This window comes from Phyllobates terribilis, unplaced genomic scaffold (genome assembly GCF_046119375.1).
Source record: "Phyllobates terribilis strain yellow unplaced genomic scaffold, ASM4611937v1 Scaffold_2__4_contigs__length_985480577, whole genome shotgun sequence".
Taxonomy (NCBI): domain Eukaryota; kingdom Metazoa; phylum Chordata; class Amphibia; order Anura; family Dendrobatidae; genus Phyllobates; species Phyllobates terribilis.
The window spans coordinates 636669935-636692722 of NW_027362762.1; the positions used below are offsets into that span (position 1 = coordinate 636669935).

Here is a 22788-nt window from a genome sequence, read left to right on the forward strand (position 1 = left end):
TCCTTCTCTCAATTGAAAATTAGACACCCTAGGGCCTAGATTATGAATAGGATGAGATTGATATGATAGGAGATGGGTAATGGACAGATGATAGATATGTAGATAATAGAAAGATTATAGAGAAGACACACACAGCACATTGCACTCCCCTATGTAGAAGCCTTTTCTTTCCTGGGGTTCTGCAGCAGCTTCTTTTCTTTCTTTCAGTCACATGAAAGAGATCACATGAGAGGAGAAGACAGCAGATGGGGGGAAAGAAAGCACACGGGGGAGAGAGACAGAGTACAGGGGGGAGACAGCTCATACGGGACAGCACATGAGGGGAGAACACAGCACAGGAAGGAGAGAGACAGTAGACAAGGGGGATAGATAGCACATGGGGTAGACAGGTCAAATACGCACAGACGGGAGAAGTCAGCAAATGGGGGAAAGAGAGTGGATAGATGGGTGAGCACATGGGGGGGGGGGGGGGGGGAGAGATTCTCAACACTGCAAAGCCTGCCCTCCCGATGTGATGGCATCGGGCCTCCATCTAGTAATAAATAAAAGCTCAGGTTTATGCCTTGTTAGAGAGGGTTTTTTTCTGGGGTTCACCTTATTTTGTAAATATACTTTTCTCTCAAGCTCCATGCTGAAAGGGCTGTTTCAAATGCTTTGTTCATGCACTTAAAATAGCAGTTTTGAACTGCAGATCTATCAAGTATTTGTACTCCTGAATGAGATTTTGTGCTCTCCTTCCTCATGATCACACTATAGACATACATTCTCCCTCTTTGAACCCATAGGGGTGCAGATAAGTTCACACCAGATTAGGGATGGGCCTGGGGTTTAAAGCAGCTACTTTAAGTGCATTTTACAAGGCAGTTGAAACAGCCCTTTCTCATCATGGCATTTCAGAGAAAGGGAAGCAAGATAAGGTTATAGATTACGTTACAAAGATACATAACTTCGCAATTGCTGATTTAATCCATTAATAAAAAATTTAGATACTGTTTTAATGAACAACTTCACAAATACTGTATAATACATGCTTCTTCTAGGTCACAGTGGGAGGCCCGTGGTGAATATGTAGCCTCAAATACTGATGAATGTACAGCAACTTTGATGTATTCTGTGACTTTAAAACAAGAGGGAACTATAAGCTTTGAATATTTATATCCTGATCGCAACATTGTCTTTGAATTCTTTGTAAGTATCAACCCATCTTATCTTAAGAAATGCTGGACACACTATTGCATTTGAAGACGTATGCCCAGGAATTCATAACTTGTGGCTTTTTAATGCAGAGAACTGTCACTCTTCTGTATAGTTTGTCTGAAAAATGTTATACTTTTTTAATGAAAAAGTAATTTTTCATTGAATATTATTGCAGGTTCAAAATAATCAGTGCCAGCCAAGGGATGAGAATACAAGATGGATGAAAACCACTGAAAAGGGTTGGCGTTATCACCAAGTAATTTATTGTTCTTGTCTGTTGTCTTTTTGCATGCACCCATATTTGTTTCTCAGTGACTGAAGAATATATTTCCTACTAACCTGTGCCAAATTGCAAAAAGCAAAAACACAGTTATAAGCAATTTAAAATGGGAGAACCACCCCCCCAAAAAAAATGTAAAAAGCTTCATATCTCCACAAATCCACATGCACCAAAACTAAATATCCTGCAAGAATTCTACTTATTTGCATGGGCATCAGGTTCTCTGCTATTAATTCCCATAATGTAGAAACATATGACTCGTAAGGATCATTTTGTGCCTGTGCTATAGTACCTGTTTTTGCTTTTACTCTGCCAAATTATATACATAGATAATTATTTCTAGAGTTGTGACTCGTTTGAATTTCAAATTTAGCAGCTTTGCCGAATGTTGCAAAAAAAATTGCTGCAAATCGCAGTATTGCTAAGTCTCTATTTGCATGAAAAATGCATGTTTTTACACCTTGAGGACTCTGAGGAGACTACTGAACCTGTTTTGAGCTTCTCATTATTACTCTCCAAGTGACCTCAGACCATCTGGATCGGAGTAAACCGATGATAATCGTTGGTAACCAGCAGTCCATTTAACGCACTGAAGAATCACACTTTTTAGGCTACTTAAATTGTCAAAGTGGTCCAAACATTACCGCCAAGATACCTTCTTCGCCGGTTTTTACACACAGGTGCTGCAAATAGATAGAGACGTAGCTTTTTCACATTCGGGTGCAAGAATTATCAGGAGCTTTGTTCTTTGCTAAATGAAGAAGCAATGGCTTTTTCACAAGCTATCCAAAAATTATCCCTTTATTACAGGAGCAAAAAAAATGGTCTGTTGCTTTTAACTTTAAAGTAGCAATGACATCTCAACGAAGAGTGAAAAAAATATCCCTTTTTTTAAGATCGGCAAAAGGTTTACTGTTCTTAATGATTATTCAATTTATAAAGGCTTTCTATCAAGTCATGTAATATCCTATTTTTAGGGAGCAGGTAAAGGCTAGATGTTTTCAGTGTGAAGAAGCCTTCGCTTCAGGATTTTGATTTAGTAGAAAAATTATGACAGAGTGGTATTGAACTGCCATCCTTGTTTGTAGTGTGTGTAGAAAAAATAACTAAATAAATGTACTAAATTGCTGTTGCTGCAGTATATCACAGATCAATCAATTCCTAGTCCTACCTAGTGACTATGCAGATACAGAACTTCCCTATATCCCTTGAATCTTTTGTATTTTTATTCACAAACTGAGACTATGGCTAAGTGCCGACGATGCAGAAATGCTCCGGATTTTTTCTGCATCTCCCTGGCAGGAAAAACGCATGTGGATTCTTTCCGCCAGGTAGAAGCGTTTGTGAAGCGATTTCGCATGCGGGTTATTAAGCGCTTTTCCAAGCGATTTTAGCAGCTTGACAACTTGGTCACACTATATAAATCCATGCAACCGGCATGGATTTATATAGTGTGACCAAGTTACGATGCTGCAAATGTAGCATCAATAGTAAAACAAACAAACAAAAAAAAACATTATACTCACCTTCCGATGGCCCTGGGTCTCCTTCTCCGGTGCATGCGGTGCTCTAAAAAGGACCTTCCATGACTTCATTTAGTCATGTGACAGGTCACGCAACCGCTGATGTCGGCGGTCGTGTGACCTGTCACATGACTAAATGACGTAATGGAAGGTCCTTTTACACCACCACGAGCAGCTGAAGAGCCAGCAGCGCCAGGAGCAGACAGGGGGCCATCAGAAGGCAAGTATATATGTTGTTTGTTTTTTTTTTTTTTTTTATTAAATTCTTTTTTTTTACAGGTACTATGGTACCCGGGTCTGGATGAGAGTCTCCTCTTCTCCAGACCCGGGTACCATCAGCGCATTGAATTGCGTAATATCCGCATGTGCACATGTAGTCATGCGGATGTTATGCGGTCCAATGCAAGTAAATGGCGGCGACTTCGCTGCGATTTTGCAAAATTAATGGTAGTGCTGCGTTTTTTTCCGCAATGATAATCCGCAGCGGAACTTTCTGCAGGATGTGCACAGCACATGCGGATTATCATTGGGGAACATGGCAGGCAACTTAACAAGCTTTTTTAATGCGTTTTCGTAGCGGAAATGGCACCGCGGAAACGCATTAAATCCGCATCGTTGGCACGCAGCATATCACTCACATCCAAAAGGTTAATAAACCTGAATACTTAAGAAAGTAAAACTGAGGTTTTGTCTTTCTTAGGAGAATATCTATTTGAGCATAATTATTGGGAATCTATGGTGTGCAGAATTATCATGCAACTAAATGAAAAATCTAAATTTATATGCGAATAAGAACCAAACAACTGTAAAATGTACAAAAATACAATTCTGACATTCCGAAAAATAGATAAGTTAATAACTTTTTTTTTTCAATATTTTCAACAGGTACAACTCACACAAGGAACTAACATTCTGTATTGGAGAACAATGGCTTTTAACATGGCAACTAAAGGACTAAAAGCTGTGTTGTTGAGGAATATTCTTATTACTGGTATGCTTAATGTCTGGTCTATCACATAGTTTTTCTTTATATGGCAAAAGCTGATATATAATATAAAATTAATTGTTTTTCCTTTCACAGGTGTTGCCTATACTTCAGAATGCTTTCCATGCAAGCCTGGTACATTTGCCCCCAGTAGTGGCACCTCATCCTGTGAGCTATGCCCCGCAAACACTTTTTCGAACCGTGGGGCCGTCTCTTGTATACCATGTGAATCTGATAAGTATTCAGGTAACCTATTTATTGAATTACAGATTACAACGCTGTCACCTTGTCTGTTGCTCCTTGACACCTACTAGAAACAAAAAAAAAAATGTGTCCATAAAAATAATTCATGAACATAGTTGAGCATTATAATAATAATAATTGTTATTTTTATAGCGCCAACATATTCCGCAGCACTTGTTGCATTGTTAGAAATGCATGGAGGAGACAGTTCAGCAGTCACACAAGTCTGTTTTTGTTTTCTCCCCTACATGCCTGACGTGCCAGGGTTAGAGTCCTCACAGGGGGCAGGTGGTAGACAAGCATTTGCTGAAAGCACAGCCTAATACAGCTGAATATCATTACACTTTAGATGAAAGGGAATCTGTCTTTACTACCTTATCTGAGAGCAGCGTGATGTTAGTACAGAGTCCTTGATTCCAGCGATGTGTCACTTACTGGGCTGCTTTCTGTAGTTTTTTTTATAATTTTGGTTTTATTTTCTAATCTACCAGCACTGTGAATGATGAGCTCTGTATAACCTCTGATCACACCACTAATTTTACAGATTTCTATATACACTGTGCATAGGCAGAAAACTGTGGTGGAGGTAGGATTATACGGCGCTCATAAATAGGAGGAGGACTAAATGGTAGCAACTTTACTAATCTTCTAGTGATAATCTCCTGCTGGTAAAATAGTGATTTTATAAAAACTACAGCAAACAGACTAGTAAGTGATACATCGCTGGAATCAGGATCTCTTCTCTACCTTAAACTAGTTTCAGATTTCTTTACATTAAACTGGTTTCAGATGAGTTGGTAAAAATCTGGTGACAGCTTCCCTTTAAAAAGCACCCTTATGGGACTGGCAGACCATCTAATGATTATGGGAACCTCATGATTCTTCTTAGAATGATCGGAGAGAAAAGGATCAGGCAGTTTGAGTTTTGCCAAACCAATTTCTTCTCCCTGGAGTAGAACGAATGATGCCTTACAGCAGTTATTTCTTCATTTTCTACTGAAAATGCAAAAAAAAATCTCAGTACAATCTGATGCATTGATTGGACCAGGTCAGGTTATTAGTATGCACGCACCCCATTGAAAAAGAGGAATGTGGGAGCCCTATCTACAGTCTGCTTACTTGCTCCAATTCCATACTGCGTAAATGTCAGTGCTAATATTTATGGTATTAGCCGTTCGATAAAAAAACGCATTAAAAATACTGATTAATTACTATTTGTTTCTTGAAACCATTCCTGAAAGCAAATGAAAAGTGCAGATATGTCCGTATTATAGCGGTATAGTTAGCATCAAAAATGGGTTGCATGTAGTTAGGGCTGACTTTAAGTGCTAAATATAATTGGTCCATATATTGACATGATTTTATAGATTAACACTTTTTCCTTTTAACCCTTTTTGTGGTAGTACATGTTCAAAAAAATTAAATGTAGCTTCTCTGAATTACGTAAATGCTATTGAGCGCAAAGTGTGTATTTTGATGTATTTTTCTTTTCCTGTTTTTAGCTGCTGGTTCTGGAGTATGTACACTTCGCCCCCCTTGCACTGATAAAGACTATTTCTACACTCACATGCCATGTGATGCCAATGGAGAGGTAATATGGCCATTAGCTGGCTATATATAGATTTTTTTTCATCTTTAATAAAAAGAAAAATCTAACGTAGAACCCCTTTTTATTTTCACATTTAGACACAACTGATTTACAAATGGATTGAACCTAAAATATGCAACGACACGATCGAAAGTGCTAAAGTATTGCCAACGTCAGGTACCAAAATAGAATGCCCACCTTGTAACCCTGGCTTCCATCAATCCAACAGTACGATCTGTGAGCCATGCCCTCCTGGCACATTTTCAGATGGTACCAGTAAGTATATTTAAAAAGTAATTTAAGTAAGACCGCTTGTTTATACATGTTACATTATTGTCTGTGGCACACACCCTTTTTACAAGAGAGGATATGCTGCCAACACACATCTAACACATGTTACATAAAAGATGACATGAGCATTTTCAGATTTGACCACTTGGTAAGTCTACAGATAGCATAGAAAAACACTCTCTTACAATTGTTTAAAGTTATATGTTCTATCATAAAGTCTTATAGGACAGGGTTCCCCAACTCCAGTCCTCAAGGCCCACCAACAGGTCATGTTTTCAGGATTTCCTTAGTATTGCACAGGTGATGGAATTATTGCCTGTGCAGGTGATGGAATTATTGCCTGTGCAGGTGATGGAATTATTGCCTGTGCAATACTAAGGAAATCCTGAAAACATGACCTGTTGGTGGGCCTTGAGGACTGGAGTTGGGGAACCCTGTTATAGGACAATTGAAAACCAACAAAGGTAGGTTCACCCATGTTACCTACATAATGACCAAAACCCCTTATGCCTTTTAAACTACATATGGTATAGACGTACTAAATGAAAAACTGCCAGTGCATATAAAATGTTAAAGGGAAGTAACAAGTAACACTCCCCTGATGACATCTCACTATTGAGAAAGAATTGCGGTGGGAGGGATTTTTCTTTTTCTAGGGTTACTATTACAGCCAACTTGGCCACTGGCCTTGTTAGTGTGGGAACCAACACATAGGGCACGACAGTGCAGACAAAAGGGGAACATTAGACCCTGGAGTCTTACAGAACTGGATGCCCCTTGGCTCAAATGGGTGAGATCTTAAAGGGAATCTGTTAGTCGAGGTTCTTTATCCACCATCCGCACAATTTTGCGTTGAAATCTCTCGTCAATTTTTCTTTTCCGTCCACATCTAGGGAGGTTAGCCACAGTGCCATGGGCTTTAAACTTCTTGATGACACTGCGCACGGAAGACACAGGAACATTCAGGTCTTTGGAGATGGACTTGTAGCCTTGAGATTGCTCATGCTTCCTCACAATTTGGTTTCTCAAGTCCTCAGACAGTTCTTTGGTCTTCTTTCTTTTCTCCATGCTCAATGTGGTACACACAAGGACACAGGACAGAGGTTGAGTCAACTTTAATCCATGTTAACTGGCTGCAAGTGTGATTTAGTTATTGCCAACACCTGTTAGGTGCCACAGGTAAGTTACAGGTGCTGTTAATTACACGAATTAGAGAAGCATCACATGATTTTTCAAACCGTGCCAATACTTGTGGAATTATATCCAATTTGGCTTTAGGACAATTCTTTTTGTGTTTTTTCATTGAAGACAAATTAAATGAAGAGAGTAATACCAAAGAATTTGTGATTGTAATCATTTTCAGGAAGAAACTGAGTATTATCTGACAGAATTGCAGGGGTGCCAATACTTTTGGCCACCACTGTAGAAGTGAAGTGGTCCCTAAAGCTACAGTTTTTATAAAGGTATTAAATAAATGATGGCAGGGCTGATGGGGTGACAAAGGTACACTTATCGCTTTGTCTAAACTGTTAGATGTGGTTGCTGTTGATGGAAGCATATAAGGAGTCGTCCCTTAGGTTATCTCAGCTGAAACTGTCACATATATAGCAGGCTCTGTTCCTGAGCCTGGCTGTCTGGCACCTATTGTTCTTAATATGATAATGGCATACAAAACAAATGGCAGCAGTTTCAATTGAAAGCACTACTCCCGCGTTTTTAATTTTATTGCAGCGCTGGAGTGGCGCTACTAGTCTTAAGTTCCCTGTCCCTATTCTTCCTGGTCTTATACTTAGCAGTGTCACACCAGGTGTGGGAAAGACTTGGTGCAACAGAGAGGGAAGAGGGAAAGGGAGCCAAGACATTAGGGAAAGGGGGAAGTGGAGACCTCCTCGTCTGGTCTAGTGTCATCCTGTCTCAACTACCGTCCCTGTATTGCTTCTTCAGCAATCGCCGCATGCATGCCTCGCCCAGTCTTTCCCTGGCGTATGGCCAAGTCTAGGGATAGAAGGAGATGAGCACTAGTCAATCTCCACTAAACTCTATAGACAACAAGGGTAGACAAACAGAGGGAGAATGCATAGCTTTAGACGACTCCAGACAAATGCGAACTCTGCCTCAAGTTCCAGAGAGGACAAAGTACTGCTCTTGCTAAGCGTTCACAAGTAGAACTGAAATATAGCCAGCACCTCACTCTCAGACACACCAGGTATATATATACACCCAGGCCAGGGAGTTAATTACCAAAGGGAGGTAGCTGCTAGGTCCTAGAGACAGTCTCTCATCTAAGATGTCTGTAATGACAAACGTAGAGATCTCCTGCAACCAACTGCAGGGCGATTGTCACCTCTGATACACCTGTGACAGTACCCCCCCCTCTAAGAGTGGCCTCCGGACACTCAGGACCGGGTTTCTCAGTAAAAGAGGTGTGGAATGAGCGAACCAACCTGGGAGCGTTCACCTCTGACGCTGAACCCCACATCCTCTCCTCTGGATCATAGCCTTTCCAGTGCACCAAGTATTGTAGAGAACGATGTTAGAGACCAGAATCTACAATCCTTGAAATCTGGAACTCCAGATTACCATCAACCATTACTGGGGCGGTGGTAGAGGTGAGGGCTGAAGAGGTTCCAAATACTATTTGAGTAAGGACCTGTGGAACACATTGTGAACCTTAAGAGCCTGAAAAAGTTCAAGACGAAACGCTGCTGGGTTAATGACCGTGGTTACTTTATAGGTACCAATAAACCTAGGTCTCAGCTTCCAAGACGAAACTTTCAATCTTATATACCTGGTAGACAACCACACAGTCATTCACATTCAGGTCTGGACCTGGCAAGCGTTTTCTGTCAACCGTACGTTTATATCTGTTTCCCATGATCTTTAAATTACTCAGAACACCCTGCCATACCGAGAAGAGTGACGAAGCAAACCGTTCCTCCTCAAGAACTTCTGAAGCTCCTCCCCCACTAAAGGTACCAAACTATGGGTGATAATCGTATGCACCAATGCACCAAAGAATGGTGACCTGACAGTGGATTCATGCTGATGATTATTAATGGCAAATTCTGCCAGCGGTAAGTAGGATGCCCAATCCTCCTGATTTTCAGAGATGAAACACCTGAAGTAGGTCTCCAAGTTCTGATTGACACGCTCGGTCTGACCATTTGACTGAGGGTGGAAGGCAGAGGAAAAGGACAGCTGCGCCCCCAGTCGAGAAAAGAATGCCTTCCAGAACTTGGAAATAAACTGGGTCCCCCGATCTGACACCACATTGGAAGGAACCCCGATAAGCTTCACAATCTCATTTATGAACACCTGAGCAAGTGTCTTGGCATTCGGAAGTGCAGGCAATGCGACAAAGTTAAACATTTTACTGAATCTATTTACTACCACCAAAACCACCGTTTTGCCTGCAGAAACTGGTAGGCCAGTAATAAAATCCATGGACAAGTGTGTCCATGGCCTACTAGGGATAGGTAGCTTAAGAAGAGTACCAGACGGATGGGTATGCAAAACCATAGAACGCGCCCAAATACTACAAGCAGCTACGTGTTCAATCACATCCCAATGCAATCTCGGCCATCAAAAACAACGAGAGAGGAGGGCTGCGGTTGCTTTACCACCTGGATGCCCAGCAAGCACAGAGTTATGATGTTCTTTACTTTGCAGCGCAGATCAAATGGTACAAATAGCTTTCCTGAAGGGCAGGAGGCAGAGTCGTCCCCCTGTGCCTCCAACACCTCACCCACCAGTTCAGGATAAAGTGCCGAAATGACTATCCTTTTCTGTAATGATGGGGCAGGTTCCTCATGGTCACCACCACCAGGTTCTTATGGTCAGTAATAACAGTAATAGGATGGAAAGCCCCCTCCAACCAATGTCGCCATTCTTCAAACGCCAATTTGATTGCCAAAAGTTACCCACGTCATAATTTCTCTCAGCCGAAGACCATTTTTTAGAAAAGAAGGCGCATGGATGCCATTTACCAGGGGACGAACCCTGAGACAACACAGCCCCAAACCCAACATCCGACGCATAAATCTCCACAATAAAGGGTTGAGAAACATCGGATTGACTGAGTATAGGTGCAGTGGCAAAATGATTCTTTAAGGAAGAAAAAGCCTAGAGAGAAGCATCCGACCATTTGTAAAAATCAGACCCCTTCTTAGTGATGTCTAGGGGTCTGATTTTTCACACGGGAAAGGGGGAAGTGGCGACCTTCTAGTCTGGTCACCTTGTCTCAATTATCGTCCCTATATTGCCTCTTCAGCAATCGCCGCACGTGTGCCTCGCCCTGTCTTTCCCTGGTATGTGGCTAAGGCTAGGGATAGGAGGAGATGAGAACTAGGCAATCTCCACTAAACTCTATAGACAACAAGGGTAGACAAACACTGGGAGAATGTTTCACTTTAGATGACTCCAGACAAATGCAAACTCTGCCTCAAGCTCCAGAGAGGACAAAGTACTTCTCTTGCTAAGCCTTCACAAGTAGAACGGAATATAGCCGACACCTCCCTCTCAGACACACCAGGTATATATATACACCCAGACCTGGGAGCTAATTACCAGAGAGGTAGCCGCTAGGTCCTAGAGACAGCCTCTCGTCTAAGAAGATGTCTGTAATGCCAAATGTAGAGCTCTCCTGCAACCAACTGCAGGGCGACTGTCTCCTCTGACACACCCGTGACAACCAGTTGCCATCTTCGTCTTTTAATCAGCGCTGCTCCTGTTGGTCTCCAGAAGTTTGTGACCTGCCAGATCGCTCCAGTGTTTGCTGGAGCAATCCGAAAGTCACTACTCAAGTCTTAGAGGCAGAACGAGGCTCTCATAGAGCGAGGATGGATAAAGTCTAGTCAGAATGTTGCTCGAAGTAGGCAAATCGCTTACTTACGGTCACATGGCTGCCAGCTTCGGATGCTAGCACCAGAGAATCCTCACCACTCGCAGTGCGCACAATGTGATGATTAACAAGTCTGCTGTCACATAGGGTCGCTGCAGACTTGTAGTTTAACAACAAAAACAGACAACACCTTTAATATTAAAACAAAATGCTTTTTATGTTTACATTACACTATATGGTTTAAACTATAGTAGTAATTAGTTTTAACCTCTTTAAAATTGCTTACGTTTGGTATCAATTAGGCATAACTAAATATCTAAAAAAAAAAAACTATCTTTCTTTGCAATGCAATTTTCTGTTTCTTTTTTTTTTGTTCTTTCCTTGTAGTCTGCAATGAGTGCCCCGTTGGTACAGAATCTGCTCTTGGTTTGGAGTACAAATGGTGGAATACCCTTCCTTCAAACATGCACAGCATAGTAATGAGCGGGCTAAACTTTGAATATCAGCGAGAGGCTGGTAAGTTAAGACAGGAAATACACTTTGCAATATGTTTGCTCCTTTTTTCTACATAGCAATATGTATATATTCTGTAATATATTCTGAGCATGGGATGGTTAGGAGTCCTAACCCTTTCCGCTAGCATTCTCAGGTGTTCGCCTAGTATCTTCAGCGTGCTCCGGTGTTATGTTTGAGTCACTCTGTGTGCATGATTTGCGACTGTTTGACAGCTTTAATACATGTGAGGAATGTCTAAGAAACAGGCATTCCTCACATGTATTAAAGTTGTCAAATAGTCACAAATCATGCTCACGGCGTGACTCAAATATAACACCCGAGCACGCCGAAGATATTCGAAAAACAAGTATCCAGCATGCTCCCTCATCACAAGTCCTAACCAAACTGATTTTTCTGAAAATGTGCTCAGAATTGTGGAGTTTTGCCTTGGTGGTAGCAACAAGTAGAAGTTGAATTGATCCTGCTGAGAACTATCCCGAGTGAGAAATTTTTCCAGGGAATTACCGAATGCCATCTGTTGCATACACGGAAACTGTGAGTTTTGCTGAGTTGTGGAGACTGAAAACTGCGGTTGTGCCAACTCAACTTTTTCTCTCATTACGCTGTTTACCGATGAGATTAATTTTATATTTTGATAAACAGGACTTTTGCAGATGTGGTGATGTCAAGTATGTTTGTTGTTTTTTTGCTTTTTTTATATTTATTTTTAATGGAGAAAAAGGGAAGGGGGGAATGATTAATTTTTTTTTTATATTTAAAAATAGCAAATCGCAACCCCGGAGGCCTTGGAATGATGTCCCAATTCCCCATGACTGTGTGCTTTAAATACCACTGGCAGCAGCTGGCGGAGCTCAGTTCCATGCTCTGCTGTTGGAGGCAGATGATGGTCGAGTGATGATAACCATTTACTGTATCTGATGGTGAAAGATAAAAGCTCAGTTTCTGAGCTGGCATCAAAGATGGGGACCCAATATGATGTAGTAGAAGATCAATAGAAGGAGTTACAATGTAGAAAATAGTCCAAAACGTATTCCCCTTAGAAAGAAGATAGCTGCCGTGCCAGTGTTTTTATACCAGTTGTTCAAAAGCTATTTGGGAACCAAAGGTTTGTTGTTTATAAAGTGAAGAAGCAAAAACTTCTTAAAAAGTCCTTTTCAGATTATCTCCTACATGGGAGAAGTTCCAAGTTTATTTACTCTGTGCAGTATAGGGTTTCCAGCAGCATTACAGTATAGCTATAGAAAAAATGGACAGGTAGGGGATGTGTGACTGTCTAACAGTGGTAATGGCAGTAACCACAAAGTATAGAATTTAATATTACAGGTAAGGAGATGTCTGGCTGTGTAGTGTCAGTACTGGCAGCACAGTATATATATGTTATGAGGAACAGGCAGGATATGCCTGGCTCTGTGGAGGCAGCTGAACTGCATGAAACACAATGGACAGACGAACAGATGCTATGGCCAATTTAATCATTGGCATCAGCCATAGTTAAGTGAAAATCTGCACTAATACCTGAATCATTTTGATAAATGTAAGGTTTTCAACAATCAAGACCAGTGGCAAGAACTTTGTCATGTCCAAGCAGAACAATCTGCTGAGATAGAAGTCCATGTGTTTGGTGCCATGAATATCTTCTGGAGTTCAGGTATGACTAGACCTGGCTGTGATGCAACGGTTTACTTGTGTGTGTCATGCTGGCACAGTGGCAGATAGAGCATTTATTCTATTATTTCACATATATTGTAATCGCTGCTGCCTCAGCTACTTGTGGTAGCCATAGTGCTGGCACAGGTGGGGGAGCATTGGCTCTGAGAGGAGCAGAGAGGAGTCTCTACTCAATAATAATAATGATTTTTATTTATATAGCGCCAACATATTCCGCAGCACTTTACAATTAAGCGGGGACATATACAGACAATAAATTCAGTACAAGGTGAGACAGTTTAAACAGTTACATCAGGAGTGAGGTCCCTGCTCACAAGCTTACAATCTACAAGGAAATGGGGGGACACAATAGGTGAAAAGTGCTTGTTATTTCAGGTCTGGCAATTATAATAAGTCGGGATTATCATATAAAGCTGTATGATCCGGACATCAGCCAGTATGTTCAAGTGCAATACTCAATTACCGAGTGCAGTTATCGTGTGCATGGAGGGTGTAGAGACAGATGAACAGTAGGGAGCAGATTCTGAATAGTATTTAGGAGGGAACAGGGGAAAGTTAGTTTACTGGGTATTTGAGGTGGTAGGCTTGTTTAAAGAGATGGGTTTTTAAAGCGCGCTTGAAGACATCGGGGCTAGGCATCAATCGGATCGTCTGGGGTAGAGCATTCCAGAGAACTGGTGCAGCACGAGAGAAGTCTTGGAGACGGAGGTGCGAGGTTCGGATTATGGGGGATGTTAGTCTTAGGTCATTTGTGGAACGGAGGGCACGTGTAGGACAATAGACTGAGATGAGAGAGGAGATATAAGGTGGTACAGAACTGTGGAGAGCTTTGTGGGTGAGAGCGATGAGTTTATATTGGACCCTGTATCGAATGGGTAACCAGTGTAATGACTGGCATAAGGTGGAGGCTGGACAGAAATACGACCCTGGCTGCCACATTCAGAACGGATTGGAGAGGGGAAATTTTGGTAAGAGGGAGACCGATCAGAAGAGAGTTGCAGTAGTCCAGACGAGAGTGAATAAGAGCGACAGTAAGAGTTTTAGCAGTTTCAAAAGTGAGAAAAAATCGGATTCTGGAGATGTCTTTAAGATGCAGATGACAAGAGCGAGTGAGTGATCGGATATAGGGAGTAAAGGAAAGGTTAGTGTTGAATATGACCCCAAGGCAGCGGGCGTGCTGCTTGGGAGTTATGGTTGAACCCTCCAAGGTAATTTCGATGTTAGGTAGAGTTAGGTTAGTAGAGTGGGGAAACACAAGAAGTTCAGTTTTGGAGAGATTCAGTTTAAGATAGAGGGAGGACATGATGTTAGACACAGCAGACAAACAATCCTTGGTATTTTGTATTAGGGTAGGGGTGATGTCAGGGGAAGAAGTGTATAATTGGGTGTCATCAGCATAGAGATGATACTGGAACCCAAATCTGCTGATTGTTTGTCCAATAGGGGCAGTGTATAGAGAGAAGAGGAGGGGGCCTAGGACTGAGCCCTGCGGAACCCCAATAGTAAGGGGATGAGGATGGGAAGAGGAGCCGACAAAAGATACAGTGAAGGAGCGGTCAGAGAGGTAGGAGGAGAACCAGGAGAGAACTGTTTCCTTTAGGCCTATAGAGTGAAGCATAGTGAGGAGGAGCTGGTGATCCACAGTGTCAAATGCGGCAGAGAGATCCAGCAGGGAGTAATGACCTTTGGATTTAGCTGTTAGTAGATCATTAGAGACTTTAGTGAGGGCAGTTTCAGTGGAGTGTAAGGAGCAGAAACCAGATTGTAGAGGGTCGAGGAGAGAGTTATCTGAGAGATAGCGGATTAGATGGGAGTGGACCAGGCGTTCCAGGAGTTTAGAGATGAAAGAAAGGTTAGAGACAGGTCTGTAGTTAGCAGTGCAGTTCTGGTTCAGGGATGGCTTTTTAAGTAAAGGGGTTATGATGGCATGTTTTAAATGAGGAGGAAAAGATACCTGAAGAAAGAGAGCGGTTAAATATTTTAGTCAGGTGAGTTGTGACCACCGGTGAGAGGGACTGCAGGAGATGTGAAGGAATGGGGTCACTGTTGCAGGTTGTAGGCCGAGAAGAAGCGAGGAGCTGGGTAACTTCTTCTGTAACAGGCTCAAAGATGGCAAGTGAGCTTGAAGTGCGGCAGGGAAGGGGATCCAGGCTCTGAGGAGATTTGGCTGAGATGTCCTGATGGATGTGGTTGATTTTTTTCAAAGGAATAAGTAGCCAGATCATCCCCGCTGAGGTTGGTGGTGGGGGCCTGTGCTTTAGGTTTCAGGAGGGAGTTTAAGGTTTCGAAAAGTCGTTTTGGATTGTTGGACATTGAAGTGACGAGGGTGGCGAAGTAGGATTGTTTGGCCAGATAAAGGGCAGAGTTCTAGGTTTTGAGCATGAATTTATAGTGGATGAAATCCTCTGCTAAAAGATTTTCTCCACTGACGCTCAGCATACCTTGAGCAATGTTGAAGAAAACGTGTTTGCATCGTGTGCCAGGGCTGCCGTTGTCTGTGTCGGCTCTTTCTGCGTGTAGAAGGAGCTGCTTCATCTAAGGCACTCTTCAGTGTATTATTGTAGTGTGACAATGCTAAGTCTGGACAGGAGAAGGAGGAGATGGGGTCTAATGATGTGTGGAGATTGTCCATAAGCTGCTGGGTATTAATGGTACGTGTATTCCTATAAGTGTGGTAAGTGGGGGTGTCCCGGGTTAGGAGACAATTCTTGATAGAGAAGGAAAGAAGGTTGTGGTCCGAGAGCGGGAGAGGGGAGTTGGTAAAGTCATCCAGTGAGTAGAGACTGGAAAAAAACAGGTCCAGAGTATTCCCGTCTTCATGGGTAGGAGAATTAGTAATAGTAAACTGTGAGAGACGGAATGAAGAGGTTAGAGAAAGTAGATGAGAGGCAGATTGGGAGAGGGGATCATCGATGGGGATGTTAAAGTCGCCCATGATGAAAGCGGGGATGTCACAGGATAGAAAATGAGGAAGCCAGGTGGCAAAGTGATCCAAGAACTGGTGGGAGGAGCCTGGAGGGCGATACACAACCGGCATTCGTAGGGAGAAGGGTTTAAAGAGTCTGATGGTGTGGACTTCAAAGGAAGGAAACATAAGTGAGGGAACCGGGGGGATGACCTGGAAAGCACATTGTGAGGAAAGGAGCACACCAACACCTCGACCCTGTCTGTTGCCAGGTCTGGTGGTATGTGAAAATTTCAGCCCACCAAACGAGAGAGCAGCAGCAGCGGTGGTGTCTGGCTGCTGAATCCAGGTTTCTGTGATAGCCAGAAGGTTAAGGGAATTAGAGAGGAAAAAATCGTGGATGTAAGTTAGTTTGTTACACACAGACCGTGCGTTCTAGAGAGCACAATGGAAATCGATAGGAGAGGGCATGCACTGAACGTTAATAAGATTAGCAGGGTTTCTATATGTAGCTGGAGGAGAGTAATGTATGCTAGTGGAGGGGGGCCCAGGGTTGGGGGAGATGTCGCCTGCGACTAGTAAAAGGAGAAAGAAGAGAAAGAGCAGGTGGTGCAATGATTTGTATGAACGTTTTGAGTGCTGTATGGAGGTAGAGGATGGTTTGCAGTGGGTGATGAATGTCAGTAGAGTCTCAGAGTTATACATGGGAGAGGGGAGAAGGGAGGGGTTGATATAGAGAGAGTGCACAGAATGTGTTAAAGGGCGGGCGAGTTGTGAGAAAGCAGAAGTGAAAACAAATAAAAAGCAGATTGATAAGACTAATGCAGTATGACTGACCAAGAAGCATGTTTGTATGAATATCTTATGCACCTTACCTGTCTCCTGCCCAACTGCCATTGTATAACTGCACTTTTAACTATTGCAAGCTTGACCCTGCACTCGAGCTATCCCGAGCCAGAGCTGAATATATATGAAATGAAATGTCTACTAGAATCCAGCACCAGTTGGTCATACTGAGTAATTGGTCAATTAGCACAAGGCCAGAGCAGGCAATGCTATGCAGGGTAAACACCCAATGTTAAACAAAGAGGCCATAAAACAGTGAAATAGAAAGCTTTGAACACTAACATAGAAACAGGAAAAAAAAAACATATGGAGGGATTAAATACCATGGAAAAATCTTGAAATAGAATATGACTCAATGAAAGCTATGCCAAGCAGAGAGTACAGCGTATCCTGGTAATGCCCAAATTTCCACCTTGATTTCAGAAACTGGAAATAAAATCCCTCATTTTTGCTTTTTATAATGGGGGTCTAAAAGCATGGCCATCCAATAGTCATGCCTTTGTTTGATACTAACGATACAACCGTCTTCCCACGAGTAATCGATCATTCTGCTGGTTCGCTTTCTGCACCCTGCTGCAATGTTTGGTTGTTCTCGTTTTCATCAATTTCACACTTAAGTCTCTTTTCCTGCCTATGCCTGGGATAACTCAGTCTCGTCCACATCCACCTACTAGGGTTGCCAACTTGACTCTTTATTTTTTCTGGACAGCTTATCAAAAAATCATGGAGACACAATATTCTTTACAGACACATTGGAAACCTTAATTAATCATTATGATTATAAGAGATGAATAACTCAGCCCATAATTCTGATATAAAATCATCAGCTCTGTTCACTGTAAAATGATAATTGCAGTCAAAATAATGTGTATGTTTCTTTAGTCTAAAAAAAAAAATCACACCTCCAATTTTTTTAAGTGCCCTATTTTTAAGGACTGTCCATGAATTTCTGGATGGTTGACAACCCAGCCACCTATTGCTACACCTCCTCTTCCTGCTACAAGTGACATTGTCCCCAACAGTTCAACATGTTCATCACTGCCCTGGAAGTGGATGTTATTCCTCCATTCCTTGTTGCATCCTTGTAAATTGTTTTTTTCCAATATAAATATGAGGGGAATGACTTTATCATCGTTGATGTCAGTTATATCTACTGCCACATTTTGTAGACTCTTCAAAGGGCCTCAGTCGGCAACACACATCCTTCATCAGCTGCCAATGGCAGATTGCAAATGTAACCCAGCTTGCCTGCTGCATGATATAAAAAGTCACCGCTTTACACTGCTCATACAGATGCTCCAACATATGCAGTGCTGCATACCATCACATCGTAACACTGTAAATCAGGCAGTGCTTAGGAAGACCATTCTGTATTTCCAAAACCTGAAAGGCATGTTTTAATTTTATAAGAACTGGTAAAATTCCCAAACACACTCCTGGCCAAGGCTGCCAGCATTCACAAGCAGATATATTTCTTAAGAAAATTTATAGGGACCATGACTTACTTTGCCAAAATATAGTGTAGCCACAGTGGATGAAGGGGCAGAAAAGATGGGTATCCTCGACTGATGTCTGCATTGTAAAAGTTACCTATTACGATGGAGAAGGAGGCATGTGAAGGACAATTACTCAAACTGATGGTGACAGTCAGATAACCTCATCCTGCAGTGGCTGATGTAGTAGAACTACTGCCTGGACCACTGGTGCCAGTAGGGTTATTGTTGGTGGTGGTGTTGCTTGTATCGCCCACATTTTATTTTTTTTTGCCATATGCCATGATTGTTTTTTTCTTCTACATTTCAATGTCAATCTCTGACAGCGGCATTTAACATAACCATGGCGGAAGGACGTCATAAGTCCCGCCCATTGGCACCCATGACAAATGATCGCGAGTAGCTGATGGGTTGGCATGACTCCTTCTGTTGTCATTGCCAGGATGCGATGAGTGCAGCCCAGCAGTCTGCACACATAGCAAGTGAGCAATTCTGCTACACACTGGAGATCTGATGATCGCCTGTGTGTTACGCAGGCTATGAGAACATTGCAGCTTCTAGTCTCCCATGGAGACTATTGAAGCATGTAAAAAAAAAAAAAAAACATTTTAAAAATATTTAAAAAAAAAATTAAAAAATCTAAGTTCAAATCGCCCCCATTTTTACCCCATTCAAAATAAAACAATAATAAAAAAAACAAATATACACATATTTGTTATTGCCGAGTTCAGAATCGCCCGATCTATCAATACAAAAAAATAATTAATCCGATCGGTAAACGGCGTAACAAGAAAAAAATCAAAATGGCAGAATTTAATTTTTTAGGTCGCCTCAACATTGCAATAACCGGCAATCAAAACATCGGATCTACCCCAAAATGGTATCAATAAAAACGTCAGCCCAGCGAGCAAAAAATAATCACTCAACCAGCCTCAGATCCAGAAAAATGGAAACACTACGGGTCTTGGAAAATGGTGACTTTTTTTTTCTTTTTAACAAACTTTGGATTTATTTTCACCCCCTAAATAAAAAAGAACCTATTTGGTATCTACCTGTTTGGTATCTGCGAACTCTTAATGACCTGGAGAATCACAATGGCAGGTCAGTTTTTAGCATTTAGTGAACATGGTAAAAAAAAAAAAAAAATGTGAAATTCCACTTTTTTTTGCAATTTCACTGCACTTGGTTTTTTTTCCTATTTTCCAGTACACGATATGGAAAAATAATGGTGTTGTTCAAAAGTACAACTTTTCCCGCAAAAAAATAAGCCCTCACACGGCTTATTTTTACTTTAAGTAAAAATAAAAGTTGTGGCTCTGGGAAGAAGGGGAGCAAAAAACTAAAGCACAAAAATGGAAAATGGCCCGGGGGTGAAGGGGTTAGTCCACCAATTACCAATTTTTTTTCATTACTACCTTTTTTTTTTTTTTTTTTTCTTTTTACACTGATTAACTTTTGTCACAGTTTTCAACCATAATTTCCCCCTTCATGAGAAGAAATGCTTGATCTATTTGTGGTCAGCAGAAACAGACCACAGTATTTTTGTGGCTGGTACAAATGTCAAATTAGACTAGTATAACAGGTCTGCAAAAAGTCATTTTAATACAGACTTTGAGATACACACAGGCAGATGTCTGGATTTTAATTCTCTGCATTTTTTAACATGATTGTTCCCCCTTTTCCAAAAAAAGGAATGAACGAGAAATGCTAAACATGTCAAAAACAACTGCAACACAGTATTGGTGTAGAGCAGGGATGGGCAATTCATTTTCCTGAGGGGCCACATGAGAGAGACTGCAACTATTGTTGAGCGCCGTTCCAATTCTTTTTCAATTCAATTAATTTTACTCAATATTAATATTAACATAATTACAAACAATATTAATATAAAATTGTTGCATAATAATTGAGCAGAATGAAGTATGCTGACATACCCCCTATATAACGTGTGAGGCCATACACAGCCCCCTACATAGCCTGTCTATATACAATATGAGCCCCCCACATAGAGCCTATATGTAGTATGAGCCCTTACATAGCCTCCTGTAAACATTCAAACATCCCATACCCATGAAAAAAATACATACTCTCCTCACTCCCTTTCCCCCTGTCTCCGGGACTCTGACTCTCCTTAAGGCAGACACAATGTAATAACCCTGTTTGATGGAAGAAGGAGCTGGTGGCTCTGTCCTCCACCAATGAATTTACTGCTGTCTACATCCTGAGGATGTGGACAATGGTGACATTGGGATGCGGGTGGCGGGTCAGGGTATGGTGCAGCCTGTGGTCCACTGTTTTCAGCCCTTTGGCTGTCTCGGCCCATCTGGTCTTCTGGCTGTGTCAGTCTGTCCAATGGGCCGCACTTTGCCCTCCTCTAGTGTAGTGTACAAATGTCAAATTAAATGAATAACATGGATGTGCAATGAATCAGTGCAGTATATTTTTTTACAGCAATATTGTTTGCTTGCTTGTTTCAAGATGCTGAATAAAAAAAGTGTAATTGAAATTCAGCAGCTGTCAGATACACTATATAATTGATGTTATGCTGAATCACTGCTGCTGCCACCATATTGCAAATACAATGGTGGAGCTGGGTCTCTCCTGATGATAGAATAGTCTGTTTCAGGTGTGTGAAGCCAGCCTAAATCATACTAAAGTGCACCACCACTTCTGGTCTTGAATCTTATTCATGTGTAGCTGATTTTTGCTTTGAGGGATTAAAGGGAACCTGTCACCAGAAATAACGCTGTTAACTTGCAGATTTGCGGTTAATCTGCAGGTTAATAGTGTTATTATGCTGCCCGGCACCTGCACACAGCCGAATGCTGCGGGGAGAAAATGAACTTTATTCTTATGGGGCGTGGTTACAGCTGTCACTTTGTATACTCAGAGCGGTGACTGAACCTGTAGTGCCCTCCCCCATAACTGAAACTGAATGCTGGTGAGGGGAATAAAGTTAATTTTCTCCCCCACTGCATTCAGCTGTGTGCAAGTGCTGGGCAGCATAATAACATTGTTAACCTGCAGGTTAACAGCATTATTTCTGGTGACAGGTTCCCTTTAAAGGGATGCTGCAGACTTTCAATTTCGCAGTAGAATTTATGCATGTGAATAATGTGACTGGTGCACGTCTCACACTTTTTAATACAAAACTTCTGTAAAATCCACGTGTAGATTTTGCACAGCTATTAGACTTTGCCGGAGTCAGCGTGTGCACATACCACACTACAGCGCCATTTTATTATCTTCAATAAAATGGCGCTGTAGTACAACCGCCAATACCATTTCCTACTTCAGCTGGATGTGTGTCCTCGGATGCTGGCTTCAAAAGACGACAATGCACTGCAGAGGAGTGGGGGAAAGGGGAGTAGGAGCATTTATTTATTTTTCTATGTATTGAACAACAGCAGCGCAGGCAGGATGGAGGCGCATATTCCTTTTATATCTGCAGTCTGGTACCCCTGCTCTCTGCTGCTCTCTGCTGCCCCCGCCTGCTCTCTGCTGCCCCCGCCTGCTCTCTGTGAGTTGTTTTTGCTAAACTAAAACCTCAGTATTCAGGTTAAATTGCTGTGTTGGCACTTTGTGATAAATAAATGGGTTTTGGTTTGCAGTTGGACACTCAAACTATAAAAGGTTTACCATCACTGTTGAAGTACATTACTTAAATAAAATTTTATTGAAGACACTATATTTACGAATTTGCATACAGTGTCTTCAAAAAAATAGTATAAAATTAATAATATACCTATAAAAATGCTCGCCAACCTGGTGGGTTTAATAGCTAGATGTGTGTATATATTGTACACAGGGGTGGATTAAGAGTAGCAAGGGCCCCGAGCAGTTTAGAAGGCGCGGGCCTCCCCGCCACACACATGTCACATGATCCCCTGTGATAGATTGTGATAGTTCACGTGAAATTAATTTGACACAATATTAATATATTAATTATAATAATTTGTTTTAGGCTGTGTGCCCACTATGCGTTAAGCGTTTCCGCAGCGGCAATTCCGCTTAAACGCTTGGTAGAAGGTCTTCCATGTTCCCCAATGATAATCCGCATGTGCTGTGCACATGCTGCGGAAATTTCCGCTGCGGATTATCATTGCAGAAAAATCCGCAGCACTACCAATTATTTTGCGGAAGCACGGCGATTTCGCCGCCATTGAGTTGCATTGGAACGCATGAAATCCGCATCACTGCATCTGTACATGAGGATTCCATGCGTTTCAATGTGCGGATGGTACCCGGGTGTGGAGGACAGGAGACTCTCCTCCGGACCCGGGTACCATAGAACCTGTAAAAAAAAGAATAAAATTAAAAATAAATATTATACTTATCTTCTCATGGCCCCCGGTGTCTTTATCCGATGCGTCCTGGATTGCCGGCAGCTCACGGTAGACTAAAGGACGTCAT

At 41.9% G+C, this 22788-nt stretch overlaps 1 protein-coding gene across 1 annotated transcript in view; it reads left to right on the top strand.

Moving 5' to 3' along the window:
- ELAPOR1 (endosome-lysosome associated apoptosis and autophagy regulator 1) overlaps nt 1-22788 on the top strand; it is a 266746-nt gene that overhangs the window by 115823 nt on the left and 128135 nt on the right. Inside the window, exons 4-10 of the mRNA XM_073666607.1 lie at nt 1041-1188; nt 1373-1453; nt 3886-3991; nt 4082-4231; nt 5731-5819; nt 5915-6092; nt 11335-11463. Coding sequence (XP_073522708.1) covers nt 1041-1188; nt 1373-1453; nt 3886-3991; nt 4082-4231; nt 5731-5819; nt 5915-6092; nt 11335-11463 — 881 coding nt within the window. The remainder of the gene's footprint in view (nt 1-1040; nt 1189-1372; nt 1454-3885; nt 3992-4081; nt 4232-5730; nt 5820-5914; nt 6093-11334; nt 11464-22788) is intronic.